Source organism: Pimephales promelas, chromosome 21 (genome assembly GCF_988280905.1).
Source record: "Pimephales promelas chromosome 21, fPimPro1.hap1.1, whole genome shotgun sequence".
Taxonomy (NCBI): domain Eukaryota; kingdom Metazoa; phylum Chordata; class Actinopteri; order Cypriniformes; family Leuciscidae; genus Pimephales; species Pimephales promelas.
In genome coordinates, this window is record NC_142789.1 from 24,700,974 (window position 1) to 24,717,537 (window position 16,564).

General features: G+C 37.1%; 1 protein-coding gene across 6 annotated transcripts in view; it reads left to right on the forward strand.

Annotated features, from left to right (window-relative positions):
* cntnap5l (contactin associated protein family member 5 like) overlaps positions 1-16,564 on the forward strand; it is a 59,197-nt gene that overhangs the window by 20,790 nt on the left and 21,843 nt on the right. For all 6 annotated transcript variants that reach the window (XR_016148337.1, XR_005623156.2, XM_089124786.1 and 3 more), the window contains 5 exons: positions 878-988; positions 3,457-3,650; positions 13,547-13,694; positions 14,283-14,486; positions 16,367-16,551. Coding sequence is in view for 4 of the 6 variants with exons in the window: in XM_089124786.1 (XP_088980912.1) it covers positions 878-988; positions 3,457-3,650; positions 13,547-13,694; positions 14,283-14,486; positions 16,367-16,551 (842 nt within the window). In the remaining 2 variants the exon portion in view is untranslated. The remainder of the gene's footprint in view (positions 1-877; positions 989-3,456; positions 3,651-13,546; positions 13,695-14,282; positions 14,487-16,366; positions 16,552-16,564) is intronic.

Sequence of the window (16,564 nt, forward strand, 5' to 3'; positions counted from 1 at the left end):
TAATGTGTTTGGGCTGTCGAGCTGTGGTTCATTAGAGTTCTTTTTATCCGTGTGTTTCTGTTGAGAAGGCCATTGAAGGATGCGAGAAAAGCAAATTACGGCATGCTATTTACCTTTGAAGTACAATAATCTTCATGGGATTCAGTCTTTGTCCTTACAGAAGCAGTTAGTGTGCTTGATGGTTTGTTGAATGATTATCTGTATAATGTTTGTACGATGATATATAATGAAGCTCTTTCATCCAAACTTAAAAGTGGCCTGACCTTTATAAAATAGGTATTCTTGCCAACCACATTGAGCAAAAATTCGGAAAGCTAAAATTACCACTGCTGTAATGAACTCACAAGATTTGAATGAACACTCTGATTCAACTTGTGCTATCCCATACTGTACCCAATGATAATAAATAAATAAATAAATCTCTGAATCTTCCTTTTTTTTTTTTTTTTTTTTTTACTCCTATTATAATACACACATTTTGGATGAGTATAACATTCCTGACAACCCAGACACTTTCAAACATGAAACATATTGAAGTGAATCCTAAAAAAAAAAGGCTGGGTTCAATAACAAACAAGTACTGACCATTGAGTCGGATGAAAGGCAGACTACATGTAACAGCTTGCAAGACTCAAGACTTTAGTTAACTCTCACAAACTGGCTGCCTCTACAGAGAACAGATGTACCGTTGTAAAAAGATGTAAGATGTTTTTACATCACACCTTGCAAAATTAAACTATGCCTCTACAAAAGAGTTTTTTTTTTCAGATTCAAACCACAATTAAATAAATTAAACTTAATTTAAAATTAAATTAAGTTTTAAAAAGATTATTTTGTTTGGTGTTGTTAACACAACTTTTCACTCTATTTTATCCAGATTACTGTGAAGAGCCATTGATGACATCACTACCCCCAACTTCCTTCCAGAACTCATCAAAATTTTCTGACAGGAGGTCACCACACTATTCTAAACTCAACAGAAGAGATGGTATGTGCTCTTGTCTTCATGTTCTCAAATAACATCCAGTTGTCTGTGTTTATGTGACTAGAGAATTAAGCAGAAGGGAAATTTGTCCTTGTCAGACAAAGTGTTGATGTAAAGCTTTTTCTTTGTATGAATACCTTACGTAATGCGATTTAGCTTCCACAAACATTGCAAAAAAGTATTAAAAGACTTTATACTTTCATTGGAGGGAATCAAAAGTCATCCGTGAGCAGAACTGATGTGAAAAGTTCTGATTAGCTGTACCTGAAGCAAGATTCGAAAATGTTTTAGAAATGTAATGGCTGCTCATCATTTGCTTTATTATCCTAAAACACTCACAGACAAAGTGTTTGGCCAGACTGAGCTTTGGCAAAGCACAAGGTATAAGAAGAGGACTGTATAAATTATGACTAAGCAAATGTGTTGTGGTTTTTACTAGAGGGAGGTGAGGAGCAGTTTGATTAATGCAACCTAACAATCAGCAGCTGATTACAGTCTGAAGAAGCACTTGAGAAATCTCCCCAGCCAATTAGGTGGTTAAGCATAAACATGTCAGAAATACCCGCTTATGTTGAGGCCCTTTGAGAGCGTTGTTTTGTGCATTGTAAGTTGTTTGACCTCATGGGCCAAACACTCTAAGAACTTCCTTACGATGCTTGGTGGCACTCGTAAAATGATCACAATACCAAACTTTGTAGTAGATTCGTAACTTTTTGGATTAACAGTGTCTTCCAGCAGTAACAAGTGGGGCTACGACATGGCGGCTTGCCCGTGTCACCCCAAGGCATTTCTTTTTACTCATCATGCCTCTTTCTTAGTAACAGCAGGAGGTTTTCTTTCACTGTGAGACACAGACAGGCAGCCCGTTCCCAGTCACTGCCAGCCTGATCCAAACGTGTGCAGACACCAAATGTTGTCTTTAGATCTATCCATCTATTTATTTTCTGTCTCTGATCTCTCTGTTGTTATTAGAATACAATAACTTTGCCTGTTATTTATGTCAGGTTGGAAATTGTTTAATAAATTAAACAAACGGCCCATTCTAAACTGATACATTTTCTGGATGCACATACTAAAAGATTTTTATCTGCCATCTCATTGAGCCTGCTACGTAACATCCAACAAGCTCAGAGTGTTCACCCTGACCTTGTGTGAAAATCTTTACAGGTGATATGGTCGGATAACAAATGCCACATCAGAGCTGTTCAGTGAATAGGTACTGAACAGCTCTGATGTGGCATTTGTTATCCGACCATCGGTGTGTGAATGAGTGAGTGAATGGGTGAATTTGAGGTAATTTGTAAAAGCGCTTTGGTGGCCACTGGGGCTGTGAAAGCGCTATATAAATGCAGTCCATTTACCATCTTATTTTGACTTGTCCTCAGGCAATCCTGTCACACCTGACCTTGAGGCTTTCCTTTTTCTACACCAGCTTTATGTTCTCTTTAAAAGCAACTCGAGCTAGAGGTGTGCGATATTGACACAAATGATTAACGATAATAATAATTAATAATATTTTGCTCAGGTTTTTGTGCTGTTGACTGGTTTATGCTTGTCATGGACAGCTGACTCCCGAAGTCTTTCATATTCTACATATTTTGTCCGATGTGAAAATTTGTGGCCGATAATGATAACCGATATTAATATTGATGTAATGGCCTATAACGATATTTACCAATGTCAATATTTTAGGATTAGGGCCACATGATATTAGAAAAAAAATGGCATTATGGTATTTTATTTTTCTGCCATATAAAAACAATTTCACCAGATTTGAAATTCTCTTGATTCAGATCTTTAGAGGCTGCACTCTTTCTTCAAAGTTTTGCGTTTGATAACATGGGCAGTGTTCTTTATTGTTGTTCCAAGGTGTGTGTAAGTTCTTTGCTATCATGTTACTTGCAGAAATCAAACACAACTCCTTTAATATACCGCTTGCTTGATTTATAGATTGTCCTCTCTGCCAGCATTCTTCCTCCAGGTACCGTTTGCCGAATCCTGGCAAAATAGAAAGAAAAGGAGATGTGTACTCAGTAGGTCTGCATGGGTGGTCAAATATTTCCAAGAATTCTGCGTTTGAGTGACCTGCTTTTATTTTCCGTTCTGAACAAGAGATGCAGAATTCAACTAGAAAAAAACTACAGTAAGACATGCAAGTGTAGGAATATGCTGTGAAATTTCCAAATTGCCTTTTTTAACCGCAGTAATATTATACTGCACTGAGGTCTGTCAACTCTCCTCTAGGGATTGTCGATTTCTACAAGAAGAGAGAGACTGAGCCACAAAACTACTGGAACAAATTTAATTCATTTTTTTCTCTGACCACTAAGCTTTAGTCCTGTCAGCATGATGAACAGGGGAATGAAATCTTAGTGAGTGCTTGAATTGTGGGGAAAATTATGCTTAAACTCTTTCCTCTGCACTTTTTTTTCTTCTTCAAATCACTGGCTCTTGATCTGTCCCCCCTGTAGGTGATGGGGGTTGGTCTCCGAATGGAGAAGATCAGCAACCTTGGCTACAGCTGGACCTACGGAACAGGTTGAAAGTTACATCTATTGCTACCCAGGGTCGCTGGGGCAGCTCTGACTGGGTTTCCCGCTACCAGCTACAGTATAGTGACTCTGGACGAACCTGGAGACCATATAGACAAGAGGATGTGATATGGGTGAGTCTAGCTAATCTCTGGAAGATTGCCTAGAGATTATAATGCATTGTTTGAATAATGGGACACCAATGATAAGAAACCTTTAGCACAAGTGAGAAATGAAGCCTTAGCAACCATAGCTACATAGAAGATACTGTCAAATTGGTTGTCAAACGTACCAGTACCAGTTGGTACTAAAAATAAATTGACAGTATCAACATTTCTGCAGTACATTGATACAGACTACTGAAATCCTGGCTACACTTTATTTTACAGTACATGTACTTACAGTGTAGTTACCCAAGAAAGTACTGATAACCTATATGGGTCAGGTATAGGGGTAGATTCAGGGTTGGTACCTACAGTAGTTATAACCCAGTTATTGTAATTGCTATAATAAGTAACTATTATGTACATGCGGAACAGGGCTGTAAAATGAAGTGCTACTGAATTTTTGTACCTTGACAACCCTAGAAGAGCTTGACAAACAAGCCTTATGAGTGTCATAAACTGTTTTCAGATAAGACAATATTTAGCTTATGCTTTTTATCCATAGCTATAGAAAGTGTATTCTATACAGTGTTATTTTAGCATTATATACTGTCATATTTATTATTTTGAAATATCTTTATTTTGATCGTCCACTTTACTATCTATAACTAACTCTCATTAGAGTAACATTTGACTGTAGTATACTGTTAGGTTAGGGGTTAGGTTTCAAATTAGTAGAAAATGTTGCAAAGTTACTTATAGTCAGTTGAATGTATGGATGTTTTGATGGGGACCTTCAAAATAAACTAAGTGTTGGCAAATATTAAGCAGATCAGTCTACTAATAATCTAATGAGAGTTCATTGATGTTTAGTTGTAAAGTTACTTATAGTAAGTAGCATGTCTAAGGTGGACCATTAAAATAGTGTTACCTAAGCTTTTACTTTTTTTTCAGTTTTCATTGCTCCTAACCAATTCATGTGTTGAGTTGTTGATCATTGCCACTTAACAATTCAAGGGTCACCTGCAAACTTTACTTTTAGTTTGAGTCTTTTACTCCATTTGATTGTCAAATATTCCAGCCTATATTTTGATTCAAATTACAAATTACACATCTGAATGGTGTGTGTGTGTGTGGCAGTGATTCAAGATGCAATGAAGCACTAGGCATTATGATGAACTGCGTTCAGTGATGGAATTTTGTTTGGAATATGTTGATAAATTATTCTCCCTGTCTGAGATCAATAAAACACACTCTGGGTCACTTAAGACCTGTCAGTGCATGCGGCACATACAAATGATTCATTAGACTATGTTAATTAATCTTGCAGTTCTCTAGTGGCTTGTTTTGGTGAAGTGATTTTCCACAGAGACGAGATTTAAATGGATCTGATCTCCATCTTGCATTGAGTTCCATCCTCTTATTTTGAGACTTTCCTTCAGACTAAAAGTTAAATTTCCCAGAAATGTCAATCAATCTTGTGTTCTTGCTTTTCTTGCTAGTGGGCAAGAACTGATGGCAGGGAATATTACATATTAATACATTCTAAGTATCCAGAGTCCACTGTGAAAATGCTGGTGACACATTGAATTGAACATTAATTATTCTGAAGGACATCTTGCTAATTTGATTAATTATTTTAGATTATTAATTAATAAGATGGATATTTGTCCACTGGGAAGACATTATAGTAAACTGAGCTAGAACACATTTGTTTGCAACAATAAAGCCCTGTTGAGAGATATGCTGCCTGTCATACCTGTGACTTCTATTATGAATAACAGTTTGTTGACCAAGTTTCAGCACAGAAATACAAAAGAAATCCATTTGTTCAGCCTCCAGCCTAAGCAGCAGGTTTATTTTCACCTTGAAATATCAAGTCTGTCACCAGCCAAGATGGTGTAAGCTATGGTGTGGCCAAAAGAAAATGCATGCGAAAGGAGAAACTGTGCTTGTTGGGTACACACTGGCAATAGGACCTTGAATGTTGTTTGTTTACCCATTCAAAGGAGGAAACCATCTCACAGAGGTGCTAGTCTGTGCCAAGGTGAGCTGCCATGCCAGCTGAAGCAGATGCCAGTGAGCCAGACAGACAGAATCCGATGCCATCTGTTTAACGCCAAAATACAGTCATCCACTTTTACTAAACCGAAACACGCTGGCAATTAGATAAGGTTCTTCTCATCGTTACTGCCCACCAGCTACTAGCATGTTGATCATGGTAAACATGTGAGTCAGTAAGCCAATATAAATCCAAATGGTGTGATTCTGCCTCTTACATGGTATTTATATGAAGCCATTCTGACTGTGCATTTGTGCGTTAATGATTTTGGATTGTTAATGTACATCTGTATGTTACATTCTACAGGGAGAAGCATTGTTAATGCTTCTCCCTGTTCTGATGATCATGTTCAGGCAGGAGAGAATGTGACTGTTTGATGGCCATATCCTGTGCACAGCAGCAGCCAGACGTAAACACCGCTCTGCCTGGCGTACTGTATGTTTGGGCATGCAAGCAAAATAATTCAGTCTGATGCAGAGGCAATACCTGATATGTTCCAGTCCAATATTTTTGAACACAATTTACCGCCTCATTGTCCCGGTGCATGCAGACCTAATTTTATTGTTTTTCCTGGCAAGGTGGCACTACATATGTTTGCAGGTTGATATGAACTGTTTCAGATAAAAGTGCAGAACTTCATCTTTCAAATGTGGTCTTACATTCATTCTTTTTTCTTCTTTTTTTATTTTAAATGTGTACAAAAACAGTGCACACAAATGTATGATATGATTAGATCAGTGATGTGCAATTTCAGTCCTGGAGGGTCAAATGCTGTGTTTCAAGACAAAGCTGTTTCAAACAACTGTTCAAAAAATGATGTCTCTTTTATAACAAGCACACTTTTATACACACACTTGCACAATATATATAATATGTGACTATATGCGTCACTTGGCAGTTCAGATTTTTATGGGGTGGGGGGATGTCCCTCCCATCGACATCCCTGTGCTTGCTTTGCACGCTGTCTAAGCAATATAATAAATAATATAATATATTCAGAATTTGAATAAAACTTGTGTTTTTCATGCATGACAAGCGCCTAATACATAGCCCGTCCAGTCCACATATAAATGCAGGATTCACTCTCAAAATTGCAATGACTGATAGTGATAACCATATAGCAAAGGACGAGACAAAAACATCCTCGTTCATTTCAGAAGCACCCTCTGTGATTTGATTCTGGAACTGAGCCTGGTCCAAACACAGGATTTTGCTGCATTAGGTAAGGCAATTGTTATTATTTGTTTTGGGTGCCATGCCAAACCATGCATACAGCTTGCTTTTCTGTTAAAATTAGCAGTGGTTTGTGAATGTGTGCATTTTAATAACAAATAATGCAGGGGTGTATAGGTTGTTGAGACACGTAACTAACTTGTCTTGAAACTATTTGATTGCAAACTTTAACACTTTAATAATAATATTAAGAAAATGAGCCAACAATTGATTATCGTCAAAGACATCAGCTATCTATTATATTATTGTCTATCAACACAACCCTATTATTTACAAGCAGGAAACTGTGAATTCCAGATGATACACAAGTTGTGACATTGTAAGGGGTGTGTTGATTTGAAACAAAAACTGGAAAGTTAATGAACAACTGCATCCTGTGAAATTATTTAAAATTGTAATACTTTGTATATCGCCACAAAAAAGATTAGTTTTGCTGGGATTTTTTTTTTTCTTTTAATTAATTTATTCAAATTGAGTCCCATTCTTATGAGTTGCTTTTAGTTAATAACCGAGAGGTCTATAGAGTCGGTCTATTATGCACAAGTCACCTGTGTACACACAAAATAACCAGGAATTCATGCTTTTTTCTTTTCTTTTTTTAATCATCATGTATAATGTGGGCTGTATCTTGTACCTTTACTGATTTCATTACCAGAAAATAATTCCCCCAGAAATTGTTTCAACTATGTCTTAATGGATTGTATTATAGTTATTTGGACAAAATTGCATGCTAATCATAAAACATGATGGAGAAATTTAAAGCAGGGAGGCATAAAAGGAACACTTTATTTCCTGCTGAATGATTGTGTGTTGATTTATGACAAGTTGATGTGGCTCCTGCTCCTTAGGGTTGTGCATTATTTAGAAATAGGCCTACATCAAATGAAAACGATTTTCTAGCTCATTATTAGAAGAAATACTCTATTTGAAACTTTAGAGGTCACCTTGTTGTCATTTCATATACAATTCAAAACCTATTTTGAAAATTTTAAATGCAATAAAAATGCATTTACTCTGATCTCTATAATTTAACGCAGTTGGTGTGGTCCGTGCCCTAAGACCTGGTGGTGGCAGATCTAGTTCTCACGATTGGACAGAACGCTGCAGAGTTATTAGCCAAGTTTCCATCCACTTGTCAATCGAATTGTGACGTTCGGTAGCTTGGTAGAAGAAACTTCGGTAGAAGTTCTGTTTTGTTGCTTGTTGCAACCATAAAATGACCTAAAACTTAATCGAAATCAATCGAATTTTACTGTTTCCATAAGCCATTTTTCATTCGATATCACTTAATTCAGATACAAACGTGTGGATGGAAACATAGCTATTGACTCTAGTTGTCACTTGTATAGTTTGGCCTTATTGCGATGTCTCTGAAATCGATTTCATCTGCCTCTCTCCACTGCTGGTTTGTGTTCACGTGATCCACAAACTTTACAGCCCTAGATAAGCACAAACCCACACATGTACGCATTCACACAAAATCAATATATTTCATTTCAGAACTCTCTCTTATCTGTTCTTCTGTGCTTGGATTGGTAAAGAAGATTAACCAAGACTTTTTCAGCTCCGACTAGAATAACACTATTGAAAATGGTGTGGGAAAAAAAATGTAAGTCCCTTATCTTGTACAAGAAAGATCAGCTGTCAATTTTAACATAAAAAACAATACATAATATCCATGATGAGCTTCTGAGTAACATTTGAGTAATAGAATAAGGCACTTATTTTTTAGGCGCAGTGCAGAAGATTTTAATGAATTGTCTGCATTCTCTAAATACAAATTGTAAGTAGAATCCATGGTGGTGGTGGTTTTAAACTATTAAAATATTAATGAATGCTATTATTGATATTTTCAAATTGTGAACTGGTAAAAATATATATTTTTTTTTTTCACAATTAACTGCAGCATTTGAAGTATGATTGCAATTTTAACCATCAGAATCATGAAAAGGTCAGAGCAGCTGTGTTGTGTTTTGTGCTTTAGCACTGATCTCTAAGACTTTTCATAATGTTTCTTTTTTTCATTAAGCGCTTTGATGCCTTTGCTCTGCAAACTGCCCCACATAATAAGATTTTGGTGTCCATTTAAAATCAATGGCAATGACTGGAAGGAGCTTTAGCGTTAGCCATTAACAGTGGCTAATGTGGCTAGGAGGATTTCTCACATTGTGACAGATTCTATTAAACCACTCTAAAAAGGTCAATCAGTTCAGAAACGTGTTTATAGATATTTTCCTGCAACCTTTCTTGCATGGTGCTCTGTCTCTGTCTGGCTCTAAAGTTGTTTGGCTACTCCACATGTGTGGTCACACATGTCTTTGTGTTCCCACAGAGCTGGAGGTGACCACTGAAAATATTGATTATGTTGAGCTAAAACCGCTAACGGCTTAATCAGATCATCTCACTGTTGTGAAGAATTTGTTTACTAAAAAAGCTTTGGCTGCAACATGTTTATGTAATAAAGAAAGGACTATACATATATATATATATATATATATATATATATATTTTTTTTTTTTTTTGAGTGTTCATGGGAAAAAAGTCTGAATCAACCAAGATCACACATGACAACAATGTAAATCAAGAGTTCAGATCATTTTTAGCTTGAAAATATCTCGAGTAGGGAACGAGATGTTCGGTCGGATGACGACGAATGGGGTTTCGTTTAGAAAGCCTATCGACTTCGAGTATACAAAATGAGCCAATGGCATAGAAATACCATGGGTCTGCAGAATTTGCATAGTATATCTCCGCCTTATCACGTGGGTATAAAGGAGGATGCCGGAAACATGCAGATACAGTATGTTTCTTTGCTGAGGAGGAGAGACTGAACTCAGGCGATCCCCGTGGTACAGCTACTCAGGGAACGAGGGTTACATCCGTAACCGAGACGTTCCCTTTCGTTGTCGCTTCAAGTTCCGTCGGATGACGACAAATGGGGTTACCAAACGCGGCATATAGCGGAGTGGGGCTGGAGAGGGCTTTGGCATCCCCCTGTGGCTTCCAGAGACAGTCAGAGTGAACTGAGTGGACGTCGGGGCAGAATGAGCCTCAGTCTGATCGTGGGCGGTTGAGAACTGTTTGGCAAAGCCTTAAACCACACCGCCAAAGAAGCCAACCTGGGATATGGGGGTGTCAAGCAGATGGGTCCGCCCAAAATCCTGCACATCGGACAGGTTCAGCCACAGAATGGTGGGCAAAACGGCCACATTCATCGCTCTGAGAGCAAGGTCACTGGTGGTGCGCAGCTCATTGAAGAGCCCTGAGTCAGTCCGGCCCTGACCAGCAGAATGGCCGTGGCATGCGGTGAGGCGGCTGCCTGTCCTGTAGCGATACAGGATTTCACCACAAATGAAGCGGGGAGAACGTGAGTCATCCACAAATGCTGCTCTAGCGTGATCAAGCCCAAGCACGCAGAGAATGTGCCCATCAAAATCAGAAATGAGTCGACCACAACCAGAATATGCTATAGAAATTCCGCAGACCCATCTTTGCCATTGGCCGATAGGCTTTCGAAGCAAAACCCCATTTGTCGTCATCCAACGGAAATCGCCTTCTCAATGTTCATCTCTCCTCTTTCAAACAAGGTTCGATAGATCAGAGTTAATTGACCTCCAAATTGACCTTTATAAGTGACACAAAATGTCAGCAGGACCTTTAAAATGCAAAATTATAATGATTATAATTTAAAAATCGATCTTGCCCTTGCCTGTGTATTGAGTCTACATTGGGATGAAAGAGTACACAGTGTTATACTATATTGATTAGCTTCGCCTCACTTTAGTTCAGAGCATTCAAATACCATCACATTGGCCAAATGAAGAAACAAGGAAGTTGCTGCTTAAGATTAATTGATTGATAGACATTTCCAGGTGAATACTTCAGGAGATGTTGATATCCAGGAAACTTGAAACAATCTGTGGAGCAGCTTGCGTAATACAAATTTAGAATGTTCATGTGAGATTTGTTTTTGTACTTTTTATTACACAAGGCCTGTGGAATATAGCATTTTATTTCATTTTAATATAAAAACCTTCATGGTTGCAGACACTTTGTTTGAACAAAGTATCATCTTTTTAATAGCTTAATTCAAGGCTTAAGAATTTATTTTAAGTTTCAGTGAGTGATATTTACAGTGTGTTGCGTAGTGCTCTCTGCTTTGTGTATCTCACTAATGAATGTCTTTGAGAAGCTATTGTACCTGTCTCTATCTCTCTCTTTCTTTCTCTTTACCTACGTATGCTGAATGAACACACAAGCTAAGCCTATTGTTCAGTACTTGTAAATTAAATTTCCCTGTCGTTGTCCACTGAGATGTTGGGGGAAGTTCAAAAAGCATTGAATTATTCTCCTTTTTTCTGAATAAATCATACATGGAGCATTGCTGAATTATGTATAGAACTTTTGCTTTGCACTGTTTTTTCATGCTTTGTCTCCCTTGTAAATTTGTGAGCACAAATGATATGATACTATGGAAGTCATTACGAAATTATCTGAAGGTATGTCAAAATTGGCCATCCCCTTTAAACCAATGTGTGTACTGTACGAGACTGTCTACATTAAACCATCGTGTGTAGGTCATTCAGACACAATCTCATCTGCCAGTGTGAAAATTTATATTAAACTGTGTCAGGGAGTACAGGACTGGATTTTCCAAAGATTGTTGATATTTTAAAAAGGTGACAATTTAACTCTTTTCCTCTCAAAAACAAAAATAACCAAACATGGCATAAGGTATAAAGAATCTAACCATAATTTTAATAATTCTCTCATTTTTTGATCTCCAGGAGAATAATAATAATATTTCTGAGAATGGTTGCACTGTTACATTAAATAAATCATTTCATCATTCAAGCTTATTTTCCATTCCCTTCCTATTTCCTTTGCGTTTTTGAAATTTTTTTTCTTCAATTGGTTGCTCACTAAATCAATGATTAATATCAAGTTCAACAGCCTCAAAGACATCAGTCCACAAAGAGATTAAAATCATTAAAGCATTAAAAAAGAAATATGAAAGAAATAGCTATGTATGAATATTCATATCAGCTAAACTGACTGCTTTCACCTTTTCTGACAAAATTCTGACATTATTTTTATTTATATATTTTAATAATTAAAAGTAGATCATTAAATATGCCCGTTGATTTGAAATTTTTAATGATATCCCACTAATTTGCACCACACTACAGTCATGCTGGAAGCTTGTCAATCTTTAGTCAGAGGTTTATTCATGCTCACAGTCTGTGTGCTAGGGCTTAAAATTCACTTGGCAATGAATACACATTCTAGTCACTCTCTCCTACAGATAAAAAAGGTATCTTTCTCCATCTGTAAGTTTTCTTTTCTTGTTTCATTGCACCCTTGATCTTTCATTAACTTTAATGATGTAGACAAGATGAAGGAAATTAGTTTATTCTGGTTTGTATGCTGTCGGCATGCGTTAGCTCGGTGAAAGAAAAACAGACTGGCCACTATATTCCAAAAATCATTTGGCAACTTCCCCCATACAAGCTCGGGAGTGATTTATTTTCAAGGATCCTTTAATAAAATTGGCAAAACAAAACAGCCCAGCAGAGATGAATCAGCACAGCTGAAAGACCGAGAAGGTCAGAGCTCATCAGAAAATCATTTAGTCTCATTTAATCATCACTGGGGAGCAAAGAACCAAGCTCAAAAAGGATCATTTGTGCTAATATAATGTTTGCATCGTACAAAGCATCTAAATGGTTTCTGCAGAGACTTTTTAAGCATGGAAGCTGTTTTGTTGAAGAGCATTTAATAAACAGTCACTATGTTGAAAATACACATTTATTTTACTGTGCTGTTTGACCAGCATTCAGCTTTGTTTTGTTTATTTGTGTATTAGACCAAACCAAGTCTAATATTAGCATCAGCTTACATAAACGTATAAAGACACAACCATTCAGAATTTTGGGTTCAGTAAGACTGGGGTAATTCAGCTCTGCCATCATAATAAATAACACTTTAAAATATATTAAAATAGATAAGTTATTTTACTGTCACAATATTATTGTAGATCAACATGCTCACTAAGGTTGCATTTGTTTGAATAAACACAAAGTAAAGCTGTAATTTCAAAAACATAAAGAAATCGAACCAACCCAAAACTTTTGAATGGGAGAGTACTTAAAATATTTGATTTCAGTATTAGCATTGTGTCTATTAAAGGGAGTTCACCAAAAACTGAAAATTAGCCCAGGCTCTTCCAAGCTTTATAATGGCAGTGAATGTCCATTTCTGTTTTGAAGTCCATAAGAGTGCATCTGTCCATCATAAAATATCTTTTTAGGCATAAGTAGACTGCCTGTGGCCATTTGGCCAGAAGCTAGAATTTTCATTTGTAACGTGTTAAATATGGATATGGACATTGCTTCGCTTCAGAAGGCCTTTATTAACCCCCCGGAACTGTGTGTCGAACCATTATAAAGTTTGGAACAGCCAGGACATTTTTTTAATATAACTCCAATTGTATTGTAGTTCTAAAGAAGAAAGTCATATACACCTTGAGGCTGAATAAATCATGGGCTAATTTAGATTGGATGAACTATCCCTTTAAGGAATTTCTGACCATTATCACTGTATATGTGTGTTTCTATGTGTTTATTTACAGACGTTTACAGGAAACAGTGACACGGACACAGTGGTCCAACACAAACTCCCTCACTCAATTAGAACTCGATATATGCGTCTTCTGCCTCTTGAGGGAAGCCCCAGAGGAGGAATGGGTTTACGGCTAGAGGTCTATGGCTGCACATACAGTGAGTGATGCCTTACATGAACTGATCTTGGTAGAGATTTCCCATTCCATTTTTTAACTGAACTAATGATCAATTCTATCCCATACCCCTAAAACTGACCATCACACAAGTCTTTCTGTGTGTTTAGATTTCATTAAGCCATTGTTTTGTATGTTTATTTAGCCCTTCTACTATTAAAGTCAGTATGAAACGGAAATTGCTTTTCTTCCCTGTAGTGACATATCCAAATAAAACAGCTTTTGGGCGGGATTTGATTTTTGATTGGGCCGTTGGACGTTTATAGTTTGCTATTGCTGTGATTTCGTATGAATGACAGGTTGTCCTACCCTTAATTTTAAAAAATAATATTAATGTGCACAGATAAATCATTTATTATAAATAATTATAAATATTGTTTTTGCATATTTTATACCATACCTAGTATCTGAGGTTCAACTGCATTCAAACATTCAACTCAGCTTAATTTTCAAATCAACAGGAAGTACAAGAGCAAACAGATCTTGGAAGGTCAGAAAAAGTTCAGGGAGCGGAGGGTGTTCTGGGGGTGTTTTCACATTCTCTTTGATCTCCTTTTGCTGTTTTCCTCAGAGTCCGACGTGGCAGACTTCGACGGTCGCAGTGCCTTACTCTACCGGTTCAACCAGAAGTCCACCAGCACAGTGAAAGACGTGATATCCCTGAGATTTCGGAGCCATCAGGCAGAAGGGGTTCTGGTTCACGGAGAAGGACAGAGAGGAGATTTCCTCACTCTGGAGCTTCAGAGAGGAAAACTCATTTTGCATCTCAATTTGGGTGAGTGGAAGAGAAGGGCAGGGCACAAGATAAACGAGAATAAGAAAAGAGTGTTTTTTTCCTCCCAAAGGAATAGGAAATTGCTAAAGAATCTCATACCGTATTATTCAGGATGACCTTCTATCCTTTTATTCTCACTCAAGTGTATCTTGATGGATCTGAGAGTGAAATAAGAGAAAGGTACCTGAGAATTTGCTTCCTAGTACCTAACGAATTTGGATGGATGGATTAATGGATGGACAGTTTGGTGGAGTTTTAATGAAGTGCCTGGCTGAATTCTTTGGTTTAGGTAGCGTTGTCTAAAGTAGCAATTTCGGTACCAAGTCAGTACTGAATTTTAAAAATACGATGATACTAGCATTTCCCTCTAGAATTTTGAGTGCTGTTGAACGGATTCTTAAACGCCTCTGATTGACCATTGTGTTCACACATTCAACATGTATGTCTCTGATTGGCCATTATGTTCACTCGCGCAACATATATGTCTCTGATTGGCCATTGTGTTCAGTCGCTCAACATGTATGTCTGTGATTGGCTACAATGATCAAGGCTTTCTTGATCTTTGGTGCTCTTCACTGAGCGCTTACCAGTGTTGGGTTTAACTAATTACTAAGTAATTAGTTACTGTAATTTAAATACTTTTCCCTTGAAAATGTAAAGTAAGGGATTACTCTTAATTTATCTGTAATTTAAATACAGTTACTTTATGATGTAATTGAGGTAAATACTGTGTATAGATCAATCCGATCTCACAGCGATTCGTATGCATTTTATGAGGTGTCTAAATTGTACGACCGCACTTGTACAAATTCGTATGAATTATTGTAAAATATGTATGAAAAAAGTGTGAAATGTCATGAGATCATAAAACAATAGTGGGTTTAACATCAAAATGTATTGTCCGATGCTAAAAAGTATGTTTTTATAATGTAACCTTCTCCACCTTGGTCAGTTTAAGGATAATTCATGCAATTTTATAGTATTTATTTGGAAGAATTAAAACAGATTCATGTCCTTGTATTATTTAGCTGGTTGAGATTGATATGGGATTTTGAAAGTAATTAGTAATTAAAAATAATTAAATACTTTTTAGAAAGAGCAATTAGTACAGTAATCTAATTACACTGTTGAAGAGGTAATTAGTAACTAGTAATTAATTACTTTTTTAGAGTAACTCACCCAACACTGGCGCTTACACACATACACATGGGAGCATTTGAAAGCAAGCATCTATCAGCGGATATATTAGGGATATATTATGTGTCTTTTGTAAGCACACAAGTGCCAAAGACGTCTATTTAAAACATGTTTTAGAAGCGTCGATTATTGTAGCCAATCACAGACATACTGTACATGTTGAACGCGTAAACACAATGTCCAATAAGAGACAAATGTTGAGCGCTGGAGGTTATTAAAAATCCATTCAACAGTGCTTGAAATGCTAGAAGGAAATGCTGCTATCGTCATTTTTTTTTTTTTTAGTACCGACTTCTTGACAACGCGGGTGTGTTCACACTTGGCAGGTTTTGATTAAAACTCTGGTGCGATTGCTCTTTTAGTGCAGTTCATTTGAATAAATGTAAACTCTGCCATTAGAAGGTGTGTACTAAAAAAGTAGACTGAGGTACCTGCACATAAAATTTAGCCCAGAACACAGCATTGTTTTGGGTGTTTGATATGTTTCATTGCAAAATATACATCTCATTGCATCTCCTTTTTAGGTCCGGTGATAAAAATAACACTACATGAACGAGGACTAAATGTATAATTTTCTATTTTGGTCCAGAAAAAATAACCTAGAGAACCAAACTACATGTGTGAACACACCTTTAGGTTCTAAAGTCTATGTACCTAGTCTCTCTTCTGCTGTCTCTGTACAGACGATGCCAAGCCTCAGTCTAGCGGTCGCTCATCTTCTGTCACGGTAGGAAGCCTGCTGGATGACCACCACTGGCACTCTGTTCAAATTGAGCGATTTAACAAACATGTCAACTTCACCGTGGATGGACACACGCAACACTTCCGCAGTCCAGGACAAGAGGACACACTGGAGATAGACTATGAGGTGTGATCTGGGT